The sequence below is a fragment of the Lycorma delicatula genome, chromosome 4 (assembly GCF_047948215.1).
Source record: "Lycorma delicatula isolate Av1 chromosome 4, ASM4794821v1, whole genome shotgun sequence".
Lineage (NCBI taxonomy): Eukaryota > Metazoa > Arthropoda > Insecta > Hemiptera > Fulgoridae > Lycorma > Lycorma delicatula.
Window position 1 is genome coordinate 170,287,588 of NC_134458.1, and position 20,896 is coordinate 170,308,483.

General features: G+C 30.7%; 1 protein-coding gene across 1 annotated transcript in view; it reads left to right on the forward strand.

Moving 5' to 3' along the window:
• The window catches only part of LOC142324071 (uncharacterized), a 761,232-nt gene that overhangs the window by 176,122 nt on the left and 564,214 nt on the right, over window positions 1-20,896 (forward strand). Inside the window, exon 7 of the mRNA XM_075364700.1 lies at window positions 15,645-15,809. Coding sequence (XP_075220815.1) covers window positions 15,645-15,809 — 165 coding nt within the window. The remainder of the gene's footprint in view (window positions 1-15,644; window positions 15,810-20,896) is intronic.

Below are 20,896 nucleotides of genomic sequence, written 5' to 3' on the forward strand. Positions count from 1 at the left end.
AAAAAGAAGAACTCGAAGGTCTACTAAATTTTAGAACTGAGTATAATTACTCATATAATGTACCATTTAAAATGGAAGAATTCGTGAAAGCGTTGGAAAAAGCAGGTAACACAGCTGCTGGTCCGGATGAAATCCATTATAATATGATCAGGCAGCTGAATACCACTGCAAAACGCAGATTATTAGAACTTTATAATCAAATATGGCGGGATGGAATGTACCCGCAGCAGTGGAAAAAAGCTCATGTTGTTCCAGTACCAAAGAAAAATAAAAATTTAACAGATCCCAATAGCTACCGTCTTATTTCTTTAACGTGTGCTATGGGAAAAATATTTGAAAAAATGATTAATAATCGACTCGTCTGGGTTTTGGAAAAAGAAAACCTGATATCACCGTATCAAGCAGGTTTTCGGCAATACCATTCTACCACTGATCAAATGATCAGCTTAGAGGACATTATATATAACAGCTTCATTAAAAGGAAACATTGTGTCGGAGTCTTCTTTGATCTTCAGAAGGCTTTCGATATGACCTGGCGTCATGGTATAATGCTCCAGATACATTAATGGGGCATTCGTGGCAATCTGCCTGTACTGCTCAGCAACTATATGAATGACCGTACCTTCCAAGTACGCGTCAACAATGAATATTCATGTGAAAGAATCTTGGAAAATGGCATACCACAGGGTTCGCCGTTGAGCGGTACCTTGTTTACCATTGCCATTAATAAATTGATATTAGCCATTCCAGTAGAAATCAGCAAAAGCGTCTATGTTGATGATCTGGCAATTATGTATGCCAGCAACAAGACTGGTATGGTGAGGTACAAATTGCAACGAGCGATCAATGCTCTAAATGAAGTTGCAAGGAATAACGGATTCCAATTCTCACCAGAAAAAATGTGCTGTGTACACTTTTGTAGGAAGAGAATTCCTCATCAAAGTCCTGCGTTGACAATTGATGATAATCCAATATAATATAAAGACAGCGTAAGATATTTAGGATTAGTATTGGATAAATCCCTTACATGGGGATTACATATACAGGACTTGAGTGATAGATGCAAAAGATCCCTAAACATTATAAAATGTTTATCGAACTTAAATTGGGGCTCAGACAAAGAGACATTATTGAGATTGTATAAAGCATTGGTTCAATCTAAACTAGACTACGGATGTATCGTATATTCATCCGCTAGAAAGTCGCATTTAAAAAAGTTAGACATAGTTCATAATAGCGGAATAAGATATGCAACAGGCGCTTTCCGCACAAGTCCGGCGGTTAGTCTGATGTCTGAAGCCGGAATAATGCCACTACATTACAGAAGAGAGGTCCTCTTGTTAAGATATGCAGCAAATATATGGGCTTATCCTGCCCATATAAATAATAAACTTTTCAACAACCATCCTATGGCTGCATTATACGAACGTCGTGCTACCTATTCCAGACCAGCTGGAATTAGGTACCACGAATTAAGAAGTAAATATGAAATTGCCATTCCAGATACATTGGCAATTTCTACTAGAGAAATACCGCCATGGCTCTTGCCAGCGGTAAATACAAGTTTGGATCTCTCTCAAGGAGAAATAAAAAAGAATCCAGCAGTGATCAAACAGCAGGAATTTTTGGCAACCGTCAGTAGCTACGAAGAACATATTAGAATTTATACTGACGGTTCTAAAACCGAACATGGTGTTAGATGCTCAATATATGATAATGAAGAAGCCCACTTTTGGAAACTGCCAGATGTGGCCAGTGTCTACACGGCAGAACTCACTGCAATTCAGCAAGCTCTTCGCTACACTGAACACACTATTGCGAAGAGAGAGTGCTAATATGTTCCGATTCATTAAGTGCACTTGTCGCAATTCGGAACAAGAACATTAAGGATGTCCTAATTGCAGACATCCTGTCCATTTTATACGTTCTAAAACAACGAGGACGGCGATGTGTATTTGTATGGACTCCGGGGCATGCTGGTATTACAGGTAATGAAATCGCAGACGAAGCTGCCAGAAAGGCAACAGTCTGCGATGATTTGGATGCATTTCCTGTAAGAGTGGCAGATGTTAAAAACCGTCTAACAAACATAGTAAGAAATAAGTGGAACGCTGAATGGAGGAGTTTAAATACAAAATTAAACTCAGTAAAAACTTCTCATTATAAATGGAAAAGCGACTTTAAGTTGACTCACCGTGAACAAGTAGCGGTGACCAGACTTAGAATCGGTCACACGCGATTAACAAATTTATATTTGTTAACCGGCGAAGTGAGACCAATGTGCCGATTTTGTAATAAAACACTGACAATCAAGCATCTAATAGAAGAGTGTACCATATATGAGGACCTCAGAAAGAGGTTCCGTCTTACAAATAATATTAGTGCTGATCTGGATAATGGAAATGAAGAAAATATAGTTGCATTTTTACACGCCAGTGGACTTCTTAAAAGTCTATAAAATGAAAATGCTTAAAGCTGTGACAAAAGAATCTCTAAGCGGTAGTTTTATATACATATATAAGGGAGTCTCGAAGCGTGGCACGTATAGTGACGGGAGGTAGCCCTCTTGCCTAGGCCATTTTGGCTCACCTGCATTCAAGAGCAGTGAGTCGGGGTGTGTCCGATGATGGCATGGGGAACCCTCAAGGGTGGATTGAGGGCGCGAGGCTATAGGTGTACGCCGTGCATGCCTATAGCCTGTTTATAAGAAGGATTCAACTGCCACGGCACCCTGGCGCAACTGATATACTGCTCAACGGCGGTTCTGGTCGCCCCGAGGGTGCTTAAACAAACTATAAATGAGACTCATAGAAGAAAGAAAGCAAGATATGGTATTGATAAGCTGAAATTTTAATTTTATGGTCTTTTGAGAACCTATCTCAAATTTTAATATTGGGGCCCTTTACACCCCATAAGTGTTTGTGATTGTCCTTGTCTTTTATGTCTTAATGTTTATTGTGAAGTTTGTGTTTTTAAATAAAATGTAAGGGCCCTTTACACCCTTACAATATGACGATCCTGATGGAGATAATAATTTCTTTTAAAGAATGTGACGAGGGCTAATGACCTTAGCAGTCGATGCCCGTAAAAATTCAGTTAAAAAAAAAAAAAAAAAAAAAGATTAAGATTAGAAGTGTTAAATGTGGGTTGATGGCAGGCAATCGGATATATCAGGTAAAACAGCACATTGTACCTTGAACGAAAAGTTTTATAACGTGAGTGCAATTAAGTTAAGTGTAACACTGTATTTGGATTGAAATAATGAATTATTTATGCCTGAATTGGGTAGATTATTTTTGTTAAGTTATAACCTTATTTGCGGGCAAAACTATATGTACAAAAATTTGCTTGTGAATCAGAATCTAACAGTAATCTACATGAATACATATTACCTTGTATATCAGTAGTATTACATACAGCTGTTGACAGAATTATATTTTCATCTGACTGATTTTTAAACAAACAATAGGTTATTCTTTCAGGCTTATTGCTATCTACCTTAGTATGATTAAATCTGTCCAAATGAATTGTGTTTCTTACCGCATATCTTACATAGACTCTTTGAACAACATTGAGTAATACACTGGCCTTTTCATAAAAAATTAAAACAACATTTATTTTTTGCCAAAAAGGTTTTACCTTTTATCTATGGACAAATTTAAAAATTCCTTACATTGATATAAGTAATGATTTGAATTACAAAATGAACATCGATATAAATTGGATTTTGCATAATAACCAACATTAGATCCTTTATATTGTTTATTAGGATTTAAATTAAAATGTTTAGTTAAAGATCTGGTTGTATTGTTCCTTGGTTTCCTTTCCTGTATTCATCTTGTGTGTTTGAGGTTGATGCATTGATATTTTCTAAAAGTTGTCATCTCTAATTAAGAAATTCAATTAAGTCTGTAAAGGTGGGAAACCTCTCATTTGACAACCTTCCTTCAATAATATTGAGGTGTTATAGTCTAATTTAAATGTTAGAAATTGGACTAGGATAAATTCATGTGTATTAACAGGAAGTTGCATCGCTTTACGCAAGTTCACATTTGAGGAAATTTCATTAATAAATTTGTACAAAGTATCTACAGATTCTCTTTTTATAGAATCTGATCTTAAAATGTATTCAGCATTGTGAAAAGCAATTGTATATTTGTCAAACCATACCTTTAATAATTCTAGAGCAACAAGATATCCATAATGATAATAGTAATAACAATGTGAATTACTATTAATAATGTAAATTAAATGTGAAATGAATTAAATATAATAATGATGATACAATATAAAGTAAATTAAGAAAGGTGTTAGGTAAATGATGTAGATGTAGACACTGTGAGTCTATTTATGCAGTAGCTTATTGAATATGAAGATTCTTAAATTATGTTTCTTCAAATTGTAGATTTATCCACAGTTCTGGTAGATTAAATAATAAATTCTTCAAAAATGTAGATTAAATAAATATCCGTGGTTGGAGGACCAATAAAAAATGTATATCGAAATTGGTGCTGATTCTTTAAATAAATTAAGTTTTTATGTACTTGCAATTAAATTATTCTTATTATGAATTGTAAATAACATCCATATATATAACATTATTAACTTGTGAATGTTATGTAAATTTATTGTATTAATATATGTAATATCGTGTAATGAGTGAAAGAAGACTTGTTGAGTCCTTGGAGCCTTGTAGTAGACTTTTAGAAGACTGATAGAGTACTGCCTGATTGAAGTGCAAAACCTGCTTATATACTGTGTATGGAGCCGCTGAATTGTCAGCAGCCAAGTGCATCCGAAAGAAGCTGTGTGAACTGTACTGAGCTGCTGAATCGTCAGAAGCAGAGTGCATCCAAAAGGAGCTGTGTGAACTGTGCTGAGCCGCTGAATCGTCAGGAACAGAGTGTGAATCTGACCAAAACCAAACATCTTTAAATGTTTATTAGGCCATTTTTAAATGAAAATTAATGTTTCTCATTAATAGTGAATTTTAAATAACATGAATGAAACCTGAGTCTCTACAGATCCTCCTTTCAAATTTACATGAGAAAATTGTTTGTGATGCAAAGATGCATTATATGTTGATTGCATTGCATTGATTTATTGTGGTAAATCAAATGAACCGAATCCAAAAAAATTAAGCATTCCTACATTGAATGTTCTTTCTTTGGTTTAACCATAACAGGTGACAACTTTTTTAGTTCTATTGAAGTAGTTGATTAACTATTAAAAAATGGTTTGACATACATTGGTACATTGAGATAAAATAAACGCAAAATACGGAATTATGTATATCCAAAAAAAAAAGATCCTGAAGGAACAACAAAATATGTTTTTACAAAGTACAAAACTTTGGTTTCCTACATGACTAAGAAAGGTAGATTTGTCCTTTTTTGTCAATGCACCACAATATTTCTGCAAACAACAATGGAAAACACACGTTATCGAATACTACAATCAAACTAAAGTTGGTGTGGACAGCCTAAAGCAAAAATGCGTAAATTATTTGCTCCAGAGAAGAGCACATAGGTGGCCTCTTGCAATATTTTACCCATTATGGCTATTACATTGGTTAAGTTATGTTCTGTTTACAGCAAAAGAAGCTAAGTCTTCATTCACAAGAACCGATTTTGGAATAGAGTTAGGAAAATCACTTGCCTTAACTCACATGAGACGTTGAATTGAAGAATCCAGACTTCCAAGATCGCTGTCATTTATTATTAGAAATATATTAAAAATTAAAAAATTAAAAATAGAAGCCGCAACAGAAAGAACACAGACGATGTCATATGTGCCCATCAACCAATGGCAACAGACATTCCATTGTCTGTAGTGAGTGTAGAGACCATGTATGCAAAAGCCATAGTACAAATAACATCATATGCAATACTTGCAAAAATGAAGACCTTGAATAAAATCTTAAAATTTTTTTGTTGAAAATAATTGTTTTTTTTTTTCATTTAAAAATGTTCAATATATATTTGTTTCCATTTAATTTCAAAATATAATAATTTTTTGTTACAAACAAGAATCAGACATTTTCAGATTTCATGATACGTAGAATACGTGTAAAAAATATTTTTTTCATCAGTAGCTGGTATTTTTAAAAAAATTCATCAAAAATGTTAATTTTTGTGAAATATATCTGGAGCACGAGTTTTATTCATTTATATACATTCTAAACGTTATGTTGAATATTCTCTTTCTTAAATACAGTTATAAATATTTGAAATAACGTATATTAAATAATATGATGTTTTTCCAGGCTATAATCAGGTAAAATCATTAAATTTTATATAAAACCACAAAAAAATATTTAAAAAATGCCACTTCTTGATGTTTTCCGTTGTAAATATAATCGGTCAATAATTTTGTCATTCCAAAAAAAAAAATTTAATACTGTAAAAAATTGTGAAATTTTATTTCTTGGCTCAGCTATGACCTGACAATAGCATTAATGTAACGGAATTCACAATATCAGTTTAAGGGTTAAATATTAATTTATTATATTAATTATATTTATAATATTATTAATACTAATTTGATTTCTTCTTATTTATTCTGACTTTATTGGTATGCATGTTGAAATAAGTTTAAAAAAAATTTTACAATTATATTTACATGCTCAACTAACTCCTTGTAGTATAAGGTGACAGTTACTTTAAAAAAAGTAAACATATGTTTTAAGGTTGAATTGTAGTATATTTATTATTACATTTTTATATTTAATATTATTTTTTAGTTACTATTGAAGATTGTACTATAAATTTACATTCTAAACATTTTGTACTTATTTACACATTATTTATAACAATTCATTAAAAATCATTTTTAAGCTTACAAAATTTAAATTAATAGTTTAATGTTTACACATTTTATTTTAATAAAACTGACTCAAAACAATATATTCTTAAATAATTGGCTTCAAGCAGAATAAGAAGCGGCTATGGGTTTTTTTACAAAATTATTTAAATGTCCATATATCATGATTGAAAAAAATCTTTAGTAAAAAAATGTAAATATGCTATTTCATGCTTTTATTATATGTTATACTCACGTCTGTGATAAATACAATGAATTAAATATAGTAAAATTTGAATTGTTTGATAATTATTTCATATTTGCATCCAGCTGTACGTCGAATTGAAAATAAAATAAAAGTACCTATTTAACAGAAAATATGTAATTTTATTAACTTATAGAAGCATATTCATAAATTAAGAGCCGTCGGCTTATATTTAAATATTAGAGGGTCTGAACACAGTTTCACACATGCAGGGCCATCAGTCGGCTATTTACGAAGTCATTGCAGTTGTTTTGTTTAACTAGTCGTTTGCCTGCCGGTGAATGCAGATCACAATGTCCGTGACAATCGTTTCTCCCGCCAGTTTTGAAGTTCGCGCTGTGATTCGATTATTGTGTGCAAAAGGATCTTCAGCTGCTGAAATTCATCGGGAGTTGTGCCTAGTGTATGGACGTACAGTAATAAAATGAAGGAAATGTTGGACAGTGGTGTCAAGATTTTAAAAATGGCCGCACAAATGTGCATGACGAAGAGCGGAATGGCAGGCTCAGTATTCAGACCGACTGAATCGTTGAACAAGCGAACCGAAAACTACGATGTGATCGGCGATTGACGATTAGTGCTCTGGCTGATGAATTTCCGCATGTTGGACGCACCTCTATCTACACGCTTGTCACAGAAAAGCTCGGATATCAGAAATTTTATGCAAGGTGGGTACCAAAAATGGTCACTGAGTAACACAAAGAATAAAGAACGTGCAGTGGAAGAGCGTTGACCGCTATCGAAAAGATGGAGATGATTTGTTTCCCCATATTGTTATGGGCGACAAGACGTGGATATCCTACAGCAACGCAGAATCGAAACAACAGTCAATGCAGTGGCGCCATTCAAGTTTCCCAAAATCGAAAAAGTTAAAATGTTGGCTACCGTTTTTTTGGGACGAAAAGGCTGTCATTTTGGTTGATTTCATGGAACGTGGATCAACAATTATAGCTGACAATGTACTGCGAAACGCTCACCAAATTAAGACGTGCGATCCAAAATCGACGACGCGAGAAAATGTCGTCCGGGGTAATCCTCAATCACGACAACGCGCGTCCTCACACCACTGCCTTAACCAAGAAGAAGATTCAAGATTTTCGTTGGAAACCCTTGACCACCCTCCATATAATCCCGACCTTGCACCTAGCGACTATTAACTCTTTTTGCATTTGAAAAAGTGGCTTAATGGACAACATTTTTAAAACTATGAGGAACTCAAGACTGCCGTTGTCAACTGGTTCAATTCCCATCTTCTATGCAGAGGTGTTAAAGAAACTGGTGGAGTGTTATGAAAGTGCTTAGAACTGAATGGCGATTATGTGCAAAAGTGATAAAAAGATATGTAATAAACTAAAACTCTAAGTAAAAACCTTTTCTCAAGAGTTAATTTTTTTTAATGACCAAGTGGCTACCAAAAATACATAAAAATTACCAAAATGTTTACAAAAGAAGGTATATTCTCCCATGGCTACAAATAAATATTTACATTCATGCTGCACAGTTAACCTAAACATACACCAATAAACACAATTAAGAAATATGCAAATAAAACTTTAGTAACTGAGAATAAAATAAAACAACACTAGAAAGTTACCTTAGTATTTATTTAAGTTAAATTTTAGTTATTTATTATACATTTTGCAGTTTTGTATGTATTAGCTTTATCACCCCAAAATGGCTGATCATGCTAGGTCTACATGTTTGAAAGTTATTTGTTATAGTTATATGCAAAAAAAAAAACATTTATGTTGTTTTTAAGTGATAATATAAATCTGAAAATATTTGTTCAAGAAAAAAACACTGAAAATACAGATAAATTGAAAAAAAAGAAAACTAGAATAATTATTGATTTGGGACAACAGATTTAAAAAAAATGTAAAACATTAGTAGAAATATGTTGTACAGATTAACCATTATAAGTTAAACAAAATAATGCAGAAATAATTAATAAAATAAAATTTGTGGATTAAGAAAGTGAAAGAGAGAGAGAGAAATTAGTGTCAAATTTTGAAAAAAATCATATTTCATTAATATAAATATTAAAACATTGAAAATAGATAAATTACACAAGATAAAGTACAGTTAAATAAAAAATTTAATAATAAACTAATCATTCTGTGATTTATTAATTGTATTATTTAATAAATCTTATTATTAAATAGAGACTTATATAATCATTACATAGATCCATATGATCCAGCATGAATATATTAAAAATGTGCTTAAAAATATTCTTTAAAGACTTTCCCATAAAAGGAAAATTGCTTGAAAATTTTACCATGTACTGCTTTTATGTTGATTTTTACGAAAAAAAGTTGTCATTCAGCATTTTTAAAAATAGGGTATTTTCTTAGGCTATAATTTTAAATAAACTAATGTAATTCGTGCTCCCTTGTGTCAACTGTGTAATAAGAACAGACATTCTCTAAAATTTTATTTAAAAAAATATTTTATGTAATCTGTATTTTTCCAAAAAGTGGCTGGTTGAGGGATGTGTTAATTTAATTTTGGAATTTTATATGTGCAATATAAGTAAATTGTACTCATTTTTTGGTTTGACTTTAAACATTTTAATTTACAAGGTGCAGGTGTAATGATACACTGGAACATAACAGAACAACCTGTAGCAGAAAGCAACAGGTGCTGCCTGCCATCTTGTATTTTCATTTCCCTACTAATAATATTTCAAAACTCATTGATCCATACCCTCTCATTTTCTATCAGTCATCATTGTTATGCATTTATGTATGCCTGTTTTGTCAGTGCATCGTAACTTACAGCAATTGAATTTTTAATGGTGGAAAAAGTGAACACTAGTGACATTCATTGTCATCTAAAAGCAATTTATGGTGATGAAACTGTCGACTGAAGTACTTTGAGTAGGTGAGCAATAAAATTTTGTGCTTCAGAAGCCAGTAAAGCAAATATTGAGGATGAACCTCAACAGTGATTGACCAGTTTCTATGACTGCTGAGAAGCACAAAAAGAAGATTGATGAATTGATTCAAAATGACTGTCAATTAACACAGCAATGCATCACCAACCGAATAGCTTATCAAAAGAACAAGTAGGACACATTATTGCACAACTGGGATATTATAAAACCAGTTTTGTGGTGGGTCTCATGCAAATTCACAGAGAACAAACAACAAAAGGAGGGTTGTGAAAAGCTGAAATTTTTTTCTGACGAGGGAAAATAAACTTGGGTGTATCATTACTACCCAGAAGTAAAACTACAAAAAAAATTTTCTTGACAATGTTTTGGGATTCCAAATACATGTACGTGACTGGCTACCTGGAAGTCAGGTTGATTGTAAATTGTGTGTGATACATAGAAATGTTAAAACACTTTAGTAAATAAATGTGTTATGTTCGATAATCCACAGGGACAATAATTTTGCTACATGAAATGCTTGGCCACACACACTGTGTGCAATCGTGGAGGCTATGCAAGTTGAAATTTAAACCTTTTTCATTTCTTTCTACAATTAAAAAGGAATATAAACGGTATTCATTTCACTAAAAGTGATAAACTTAAGGACCAGTGAAATCGTGGATTGAGGAAAGACCACCATCATTCTTTACTGAAATGAGAAAACTGGTTCATTATTGAGAGAAATATGTAGCTGAAAATGGTGACTACATGCAAAAATAAATATAAAAAAAGCAAATAAAATGCATTTTTTGTGATTTTGTTTAATTTGATCTCTTTTCATGTACAAGTTATGTGTTTGTTTGTTTTCATCACTCCTTGTACTTTATTCATTTCATTTTTATTGTGTAGGAATCTTTGTAATTCACTAGGAATCAAATTGAAACTTTTAGCTGCTGATAACTTATAAAGAGCTTTGATAAGTCTTGTTCAAGAAATCTTTTATTCTGCAGATTGTAGTTCTCTAAATTACAGAAGCGCACAAATTAATTGAAACACAGTAATTTTTTCTTTATTTCTATGTTGTGGTTACACTGCTTGACCATGGCCATTCCTTAAGTAGTCTGTGTAATGTGAGGTTATTGCTCTTTGGTTATTTAGCAATTTTCATTTTATAAAAGTTTATTTCATTTTGTTTTTACAAAGTCACATTTTGTATTTTTTGTTTTGTGAGTCTTGAATATATAATAATGGACATAACTCCAAGAAAGTGTTCAAAAATTGTTTCTCTTTCTGACAATACCAGTATGACACAACAACAAATAGCTTTTGAGTGTGGTGTTGGATTAAGGACAGTGAATGCTATTTTAAAACAATTTACTGAATTGTTTAAACTGGTTCCTTTTCACCTCAAAGGAAAAGCAAATGTGGCCGTAAAAGAAAACTACTCCAACACCAATTATTTGTGATCCAACATCGATCAATTATTAGTGAAAAAAAGTAAACTTGATCCAAAATTATCTGCTGTGATCTTAAATAAAGAATTAGCAACCAGTGGAACAGGTTTACACGTGAGAATTGTTAGACACAGACTTCATGCAGCTGGATGGAAAGCTCGTTGGCCAGCTAAAAAAGACTTGTGGGCCAAAGCACATGCTAACTAGACCAATGAAGACTGGAAAAATGTGACGTTTTCAGACGAATCACTTTTTTATGTTCAGGGCCAAAGGGTTCCATATGTAAGAAAAACATCAGATGAAAATACATCACTGACTCATAGTCAATAATCAATTAAAAATTCCCAGAAAAAATGTTTTGTGTTATTTAACATTTGAAGGCCTTTGTTCATTACTTCCAGTCGATGGAATGATGAAAACTGATGGATATATCAAGGGTTGTGACACAACTTCAAAGCAGATTCCTACCAAGCAATGTGTGGAGTGTTCCAACACCATGCTATACTGTCAAAAGAATCCCTTTTGGCACGCTGGAAGGCAGAGGTAGATTTCACTGGTGCTAAGTAGGGGTTAAAACAGATTTCCACCTTAAAGTTAAGAAAAACTTCAAATTTACTCAATATGATAATGGTTGCATGTGAAAAAAGTTTCACATGTTTAGCATACAACAAACCCCATCTTTTACAATTTCAACAACATTTTGATCATCTCTTGCGTAAGGGTTGATCATATCAAAAATTGTTTCAGACAAAGGTTGTAGGTAATGTTTAGAGGACTAATGACCACTTTAAACCGATTCAATACTGTGTCTATTAAGGGAGGTATGATTTTTTTGTCTTTGAAACTCCCATTTTTCCACCCCCTGGGCCAATGGTTGGCGATATCAAAAAACTTTAGGCCCTTATCCAAAGAGTAGTAGGAACTTTAAATGAATTCAATATTTTAGTTAATAAGAAAAGTGATATTTTGTTTTTCCGAAAAAGCCCCCCCCCCCCCATTTCCACCCCTATGGTCTGATTTTGCCCATTAACGATCTCAACCGAGATTTTGGGTCGTTATATTTTATGTATCAATTTGAAAGAGATTGGTGAAAAATTACGACAGTTATTGTGTCGACGAGAAAGTGAAATATATATATATAAGCTTTTGAACTGATGGTGGTTTTAAGGTCTGGGGGATGTGAAATGCAAAGATATGTCGAAATTTTCAGGAAGTCGAATCGTGTTAACCATTACAGTAGGTAGTTTTTTATAAAATCTACTAAAAAGTGAAAAAATTTCCCAAAGAACAAAGCAAAGTTCTCCCATGGCCAGAAACTCCCCAGACTAAAACCTGATTGAAATTTTTTGGGCAGTAGTCAAAAAACGACTCTCAAAAATGAATTGTATTACAAAAATTAACCTCATTAAAACAAGATTATTAGTATGGTTTCATGAAGAAGAAATAAAAAAAGTGCATAGTGCTCTTAATGAATCATGGCAAATCTTATGTGTGAAGTAATTAAGAATAAAGGAGGACATATTAATTACTAGATATTAACAAATTGTACAGGTATGATTTTTTTCCTAAATAAACTTACTTTTTATTAAATAACAACTGTGTTCAGATTAATTTGCACATTACTGTACTTTAGAAATATTTTTATTATTTAAATTTAAACCTAATAAATAATATATTTATTGTCAATGATCTGGGTTACCACTGTTGTTAAAAAATCAAATTCAGTGAATATTTATTTCTTATTGTTTTTTTAAATATATATTTATAAATTATTGTATATATTTTTATTATCTTTTAAAAATAAATTTTAAAATATTTTATTCATATCTGTAAATAATAATATATGTACATGTATAGTACATGTACATATAGTTCATGTGAAGAGCAGGTAGATGTGCTACTTCACTATAAAACACTAAACTGCCCCAGCATTTACCTGGATGGATCAAGGGAAACCATGGTAAAACTTTATCATAGCAGAATCACATAGTACTTAATTAATTACAAAGTAAAAAGTAGATTTTTAAAAAATTAATATTAATGATTTAAATATTAGTACATGAAGATACTAAATATAAAAAATAACTACACAATAATTCCCTATTCAGAATGAGTTAATGAACATTTTTTGAGTATATACGAGGAGCGACAATAAAGTAATGAGACTGATTTTTCTTTGCAAGATATGGCAACCCTGCAGCTTGCGTAGGCACACCATCTTTGACCTTGGTCTATAAGCTACTTCTAGTCCAGCGGCACATTGATGCAACTGCTCAGTCATGAGTTGTGCTGTAATAAGTGAACACATGTTTGTGTCTCGTCACAGAAATGAAACCGCAAAAAAATGTTATTACTGGTGATGAATCTTAGATATTTGAGTACGACCCAGAAACAAAACGCCAGAGCAAGAAGTGACACACTTCAAACTCACCACCACCCAAAAAAGCAAAAATAAGCAAATCAAAAATCAAAACCATGCTAATTTGTTTCTTTGGTAGTAATGACATTGTCCATAAGGAGTTTTTGCCTGCAGGACAGACTTTAAATCAATATGTTTACCGAGAAATTCTTGAAAAACTGTGGAAAAGAGTTGCCAGCATGAGACCAACCATCAAAGACAACTGGATGCTGCATCATGACAATGCACCTTGTCACACTGCACTCTCAATTAATTAATGTTTTTGGCAAGGAAAAATATTCCTGTAGTTCCTCAACCACCTTATTCATCTGACTTGAGTCCCTGCGACTTTTTCCTGTTCCTGACTTTTAAAGAACACCTTAAAGGCACCATTCTGGAACAGTAGAAAACAAAAAAAAATGTAACCAACCATCTGAAGGATATTACAGTTTCTGAGTTCCAACACTGCTATGAAGAGTGGGAAAACCATTTGAAGCATTGCATGGCTTCCCAAGGGAACTATTTCGAAAGGGATAGAGTCCATGTATAATTGGATTGTAAATAAAAAGTTTTTCTGAACCTGTCTCATTACTTTATTTACAGACCTCATATATTTACACACACGTAAATGGAATGCAGAGAATTAAGGGTTTTTAACATTTTTATAATTCTTATTATTTAAAAATTCATAGACAGAGTTTCTGTAAAAGAATATTGTTTAAATTTATTTTAAAAAATTGGTGAGAAAATCTTTTTAAACGATTTGCTAATTTATTTAAAATGGCAATAAATAGCAGAATAATTGTTTTTCTTGTAAGCTTAAACTTACAAGAATGAATTAGTTATAAAAACCATTTTTTTTTCTTATAAATATAAAATCATTTCATCTTCATCTGTGTATAACATTATGAAATTCATAATATTAAAATAGATAGAGATGCTTGTGTGTGTTTTAGTGAAAAAAAATATTGAGCGATACAAGCAAAACATTTATTTGGATCTGTATGTAGAGTAGAATAATTAGAAGAATTACCAGAGAATTCCTAATAATTTTGTGATACCTAATAAGATTAATTCTTAATAAGATTCCATTTGAAACCTCTTTCAATCCTTGATTGAAGCTATTGTTCAGAACAGTACAAGAAAATTACTTCTTTTTAATAAATTTCTTATACCATTCTTGACAAAAGTTAAAAATCTGTTAAGTTTTACAGGTTTCATTTTTGTACATTTGTTTTCTTTGAGTGGAACAGCTATTTTATGTACATACATGATTTTTATTCGAGATAAATATTTTTTTAAATGTACCCCAGCACTATATAGAGTAAGTTAATAAATATTTTTAAATATCTAATAGTGCTGTCTTATTTTCTTGTTTCTTTTTTGTTCTCTATTATTTTTAAATAAATTTTAATATTTTCAGTAAATTAAGTATTGTTCTGTTATCTGATGATTGTTAGAACATTTTGGAAATTCTTAAAAACGAAGGAATAGAGAATAATACAGCAATGTAATAAATATTATAAAATATTTATTGACTGTTTTATGTAATTTTTTTATTACTTTTATGGTGCATGGTAATAAGATCTGTAATTATTAAATTACTTCAGATAAATTGAGGTAAAGAATAAAATCTGTTGTATATTATTTTACATTTGTTTTGTTAATAATGACTGGGAGTTTTTAATACTGGATTCTTTATTACACTATAAAAAATGTTTGTCATGAATTACTTTTTTTATTTTGAATACTGTTTTTAGAATAATAAGTGCGAATCATACAATGTGATTCTAACTTAAAATATATAATATTTAGTGGAAAATTTTTATTTCCTTGTTTTTTTTTTTATAGGCGACCAGATGTGTAAACCATTTGTGATAGCAGATCCTGAAATAAAAGCAATACCTCTTGATGGAACAGAAGATTTTATAATTTTGGCGTGTGATGGTCTTTGGGATGTTGTTCAAGAGGAGCAGGCCATGTATGCTGTTTATAATTATCTTCAGGAAGCACCAGGTTAGTGTGCTACAGTTTACTTTGTAAACTACTTCAAAAATATACAAATTATTTTATTTAGTCTGTAATTATTATTTGAATGCTATTTTATACATACTATATTAGTTTGAATACACACCTTTTTTTTTTTTTTTAATGAAATCCATTTTGATATCTAGGTTTGTTCTTAATTCTAATGTTATATTTTAACTACGTTTAAAAAAATGTTATGTTTCTTCATAATGCAAGAAAGTTGAAGTTATTATAACGTTACTCGTAGTACATTACCTTAGGCCTATTCGGATACATTTCTTTATGTTTTCAACATTCATCAATTATTATCGTTTGTATTACACTTGCCTGATATTATATTTGTGTTTATGATTCTCTTAATTGTGGAGGGTTTATTTTTTTTATGAAAGTTTTAGTGGAAAATTACAAAATTTGTCAGAAATGCTATTAAATGTGTCAAACATGTTTAGAATTGTGGATTTGATAAAACTTACCCATTGAGTGAACCAAATGTACTTCTTTAGTAGAGTATTCATACCTTACTAAAATAATTTTGTTTTCAAGCAGAATTATTTTCTTGCAAATGACTTTCTAATTCAAAGAAAAGAAAAAGTTCTGAATAAATACTTTTTAATTTTCTTTAAAAGTGAAGACCTGAAGAAGGAAAGTCTTAATGTTAAAGACAAGAAAAATAAAATTTATGAACAGTCATGGTTGGACGAAAAGAAAATATTTTATATGAGAAAAATATTTATAAAAAAAAAAATATGTATAGCTTATAAAAGAAAATTCATAGGTAGTAGACTTTATTCAAAAAAAGTGTCAAAACGGAATTCCAGATAGAATAGCTGAATTTTTACTATCCTGACAATAGCTGCAATAGAGCAACAGCTGCTACAGCAGCATAACCATAAAGGGAAGGTACAGCAACTGGCCAAAATTGACTTTCTGTTGCCCCTTTTCAGAGATGATGGTTGTTTCATCTTAAAAGAAAAAGGAACAGAAGATTGTTGTCAGAACTGACTAAAATAAATTGCCATTTTACATAAAAATAAAAAACATAGTGAATGAAAACTTTAATTATGTAGTAATAATTCAAAAACAAAAGAAATGGTTTTCATGTCTATATATTAAAAGAAATCACAGTTGAGAAATAATAAATTTGATTCAGTAATGATACAACCATCTACAATTGGACTTGTACAACCACTCTGTTTATTAATAGAAAAGATTTAATATAACATTTTATTGCTTTTTATTATTATTATTTTTTTTTATAAAGGCAAGATTTAATTTTTTATTGCCCTATCTATATATGTATCTATTACTAAAATTTTGTCTATAAATTGATAAAAATAAGAATATAAAACACTAGAATAAATACTGCAAGAAATTGTCAAAAATTATTTTTTTTCATGTTATATTTTAAATTGATTCAAAAATAAAACAAAATCAATTATTTCAATGGTTCCCAATTACAGTGTGTGCATTTTCTTGATTTGTGTAATTTTGATGAAAAGTAAAATTCTTTATCCTGCTTAAAATGCAATATTAAAATAAAATCTATAAAAGTAAACAATAATAAACACTAAGACAAAAAGTTTTTATTTTTAAATTTTTACAATGCAGTTTATTAAACAAGAAATAGCTATTAGAATTTAAAAAATATGACTGCAAAAGAAAACATTGCTGACAAATATTTCTCTTTAATGTAGGTTATTAACTAACAGAGGATAATTAAAGAGGTGACAATTTTGTATTTAGTATAATCCTTTTTTTTAAATATATATAAATATATATATATATATATATATATATATATATATATATATATATTTTTTTTTGTATATAGAGCCTATGACACTCGTGATAACATAAGGATTCCAAAGTGGGTTCGTACATCTAAATCAGTTCAACCATTGAGTTGCTATGGTGGAACATTCAAGCATACATACTTCCTAAATACATTACACTTCTTTTTGGGCAGTCATGTAAAAAGGATCATTGTATGAAAATAAAATTTATAATAGCTTTTTCAAAGTTTTTATTTTAAGTAGCAAAAGAATGGAGATTCCACCCTCCTTTTAGCTGAACTATTTTTTTATAATTTACTAAAAGAATTTTAAAACCATTTATATCAAAACTTTTTATAAATCTGAAACGGAAGTTCCTTTCTTCCTTCTTTAAGAAACGTTTTTTTTTTTTGTAATTTCAGTGGATAAGAAGTCAAATAAGCTTTCAGATTTTAAAAATTTTTATGAGTCCCTTTCTTGTAAGAAATATGAAATAGTACCTGGATAACGATGAATACTTTAGCTTTTCCATAATAAACTTAAAATTTTGCTAGAATCTTTTATCACAAACCAGGTATGTTTTGCTGATAAAATTGTAGGTATTTTTCTTAATTGACATTAAATGTTTAAATATTTTAGTTTGTTCTCTTCTTGTTGATTACATATACAATTACTGATGCAGTTGAAAGCGAATTCACAGTGCTACAATATATCTAAATAGGAAGGGACAGGGCAATTAAAGGACTGACCCTACCAAAATGAGTTTCTCTAACCGGATAATCCTTTTTTTTAAATATATATAAATATATATATATATATATATATATTTTTTTTTTTGTATATAGAGCCTATGACACTCGTGATAACATAAGGATTCCAAAGTGGGTTCGTACATCTAAATCAGTTCAACCATTGAGTTGCTATGGTGGAACATTCAAGCATACATACTTCCTAAATACATTACACTTCTTTTTGGGCAGTCATGTAAAAAGGATCATTGTATGAAAATAAAATTTATAATAGCTTTTTCAAAGTTTTTATTTTAAGTAGCAAAAGAATGGAGATTCCACCCTCCTTTTAGCTGAACTATTTTTTTATAATTTACTAAAAGAATTTTAAAACCATTTATATCAAAACTTTTTATAAATCTGAAACGGAAGTTCCTTTCTTCCTTCTTTAAGAAACGTTTTTTTTTTTTGTAATTTCAGTGGATAAGAAGTCAAATAAGCTTTCAGATTTTAAAAATTTTTATGAGTCCCTTTCTTGTAAGAAATATGAAATAGTACCTGGATAACGATGAATACTTTAGCTTTTCCATAATAAACTTAAAATTTTGCTAGAATCTTTTATCACAAACCAGGTATGTTTTGCTGATAAAATTGTAGGTATTTTTCTTAATTGACATTAAATGTTTAAATATTTTAGTTTGTTCTCTTCTTGTTGATTACATATACAATTACTGATGCAGTTGAAAGCGAATTCACAGTGCTACAATATATCTAAATAGGAAGGGACAGGGCAATTAAAGGACTGACCCTACCAAAATGAGTTTCTCTAACCGGATTCAATGTAGTTAATGAATACCTGAACTGTACCCAGTACTGAATTCCTTCTCTCTGCTCTTCACAATTAGATTAGCTCTCCCCTTTATTATTAGCTTCGTTTCTCTGTTGTAGAAGTTTTCTTCCTATGAGTGTAGCATAAAAATTGTGTTTCTCTAATTAAATTTACCAGATACTCTATTATTTATGTAATAAATATGTAATTTTGTTTCGTTTTTGTGCAGAAATTAAAAACTTGTAGATATATTTTTATTTAATTAAAAACAAATTTTATCTGTCTTATTTTGTTAAATTTTAATAACCTAGATCTTATAAGAAACAATTTTTGCTGTTCTTATTTATAACTGTTAAACAAATTATATCATACCAAGACATTTCAATCTTAACACTTTTTAGTATGGGTTTGTTTCAGAAAATACTTTACAATTTTTACTTTTTCTTAGATTTTTGTTGTACAAAGTTTTTTTTTCGATTTTGGCGAAGATAATAAAAAGTAAAAAATTAAAGAAAATTGTTTTTTGAAAGAATGGACATTATTTTTTTTTTAAATTTATTATCTCTCTTTTTAAATAGTTTAATTCTTATTTTAAGTTCAAGAATAATTGAAAATAATTCTTTTATTATAATCTAAAATCTTTTATGTAATAAAATAAAAATTATTCTTATTAATTTTATTAAAATAGAATAATTAATTTAGATTAGAATTAGACCCGCATAATAAGCTTATGTAAATTTTCATTTTATTACATGAAAGACTTTTTAGCATTCCCACTGCTGAACTTAGATATTCTGGAAAAAGCTCTTTTCTGAGCTTTTATTTTAATTTTTCTTGTAAAATTAAACAGATTGGTTTTTTCAAGCCTTATTTTTCATAAAGTGGATCGATCTTTATGAATTTATTTTTTATTTTCTGTTGAATTTCTTTTCTCGGGTGATCCCACTGCAAGGCAACTAATTTTAGTGGAAAGTTTAAAAAAAAAAGTACATTGTCTATATAGACAAATAGAAGATATTCTTCACTATTTTCACTATCATTGCTTAATACTGGATCATTATAGCACAACTGTTTGCATATGAGGTGTGACAATAAAGTAATGAGACTGATTTTTCTTTGCAAGATGTGGAACCCTGCAGCTTGCGTAGGCACACCATCTTTAACCTTGGTCTATAAGCTACTTCTAGTCCAAGCGGCACATTGATACAACTGCTCAGTCGTGAGTTGTGCTGTAATAAGTGGACATATGTTTGTGTCTCTAGTCACAGAAATGAAACCGCAAAATATTGCGCAACGGTATGCCATTTCTTTTTGCGTTAAATCGGGTGAAAACGCGACGACAACTTATGGTAAGCTTCAGAAGGCTTTTGGAGAGGAGGTTATGTCAAGTGCTCAAGTTTATCGGTGGCATAAAATTTTTAGTGAAGGCAGAACGAATGTTGAAGATGAAGACCGCAGTGGACAACCATCAACCTCACGGACAGATGTCAACTTGACCAGGGTGCGTGAAATCGTACGATCTGATCGAAGATTATCCGTGAAAATAATTGCAGAAGAACTCAACATCAATCGAGAAACGGTTCGTCTAATATTAACTGAAGATCTTGGTATGAGAAAGATTTATGCAAAAATGGTCCCCGAAAATCTCACACAACAACAGCGAGAAACACGGAAAAATGCGGCAGCCGATCTGTTAGAGCAAACTGAAATCAATCCAGATTTGTTGAGCCGTGTTATCACTGGTGA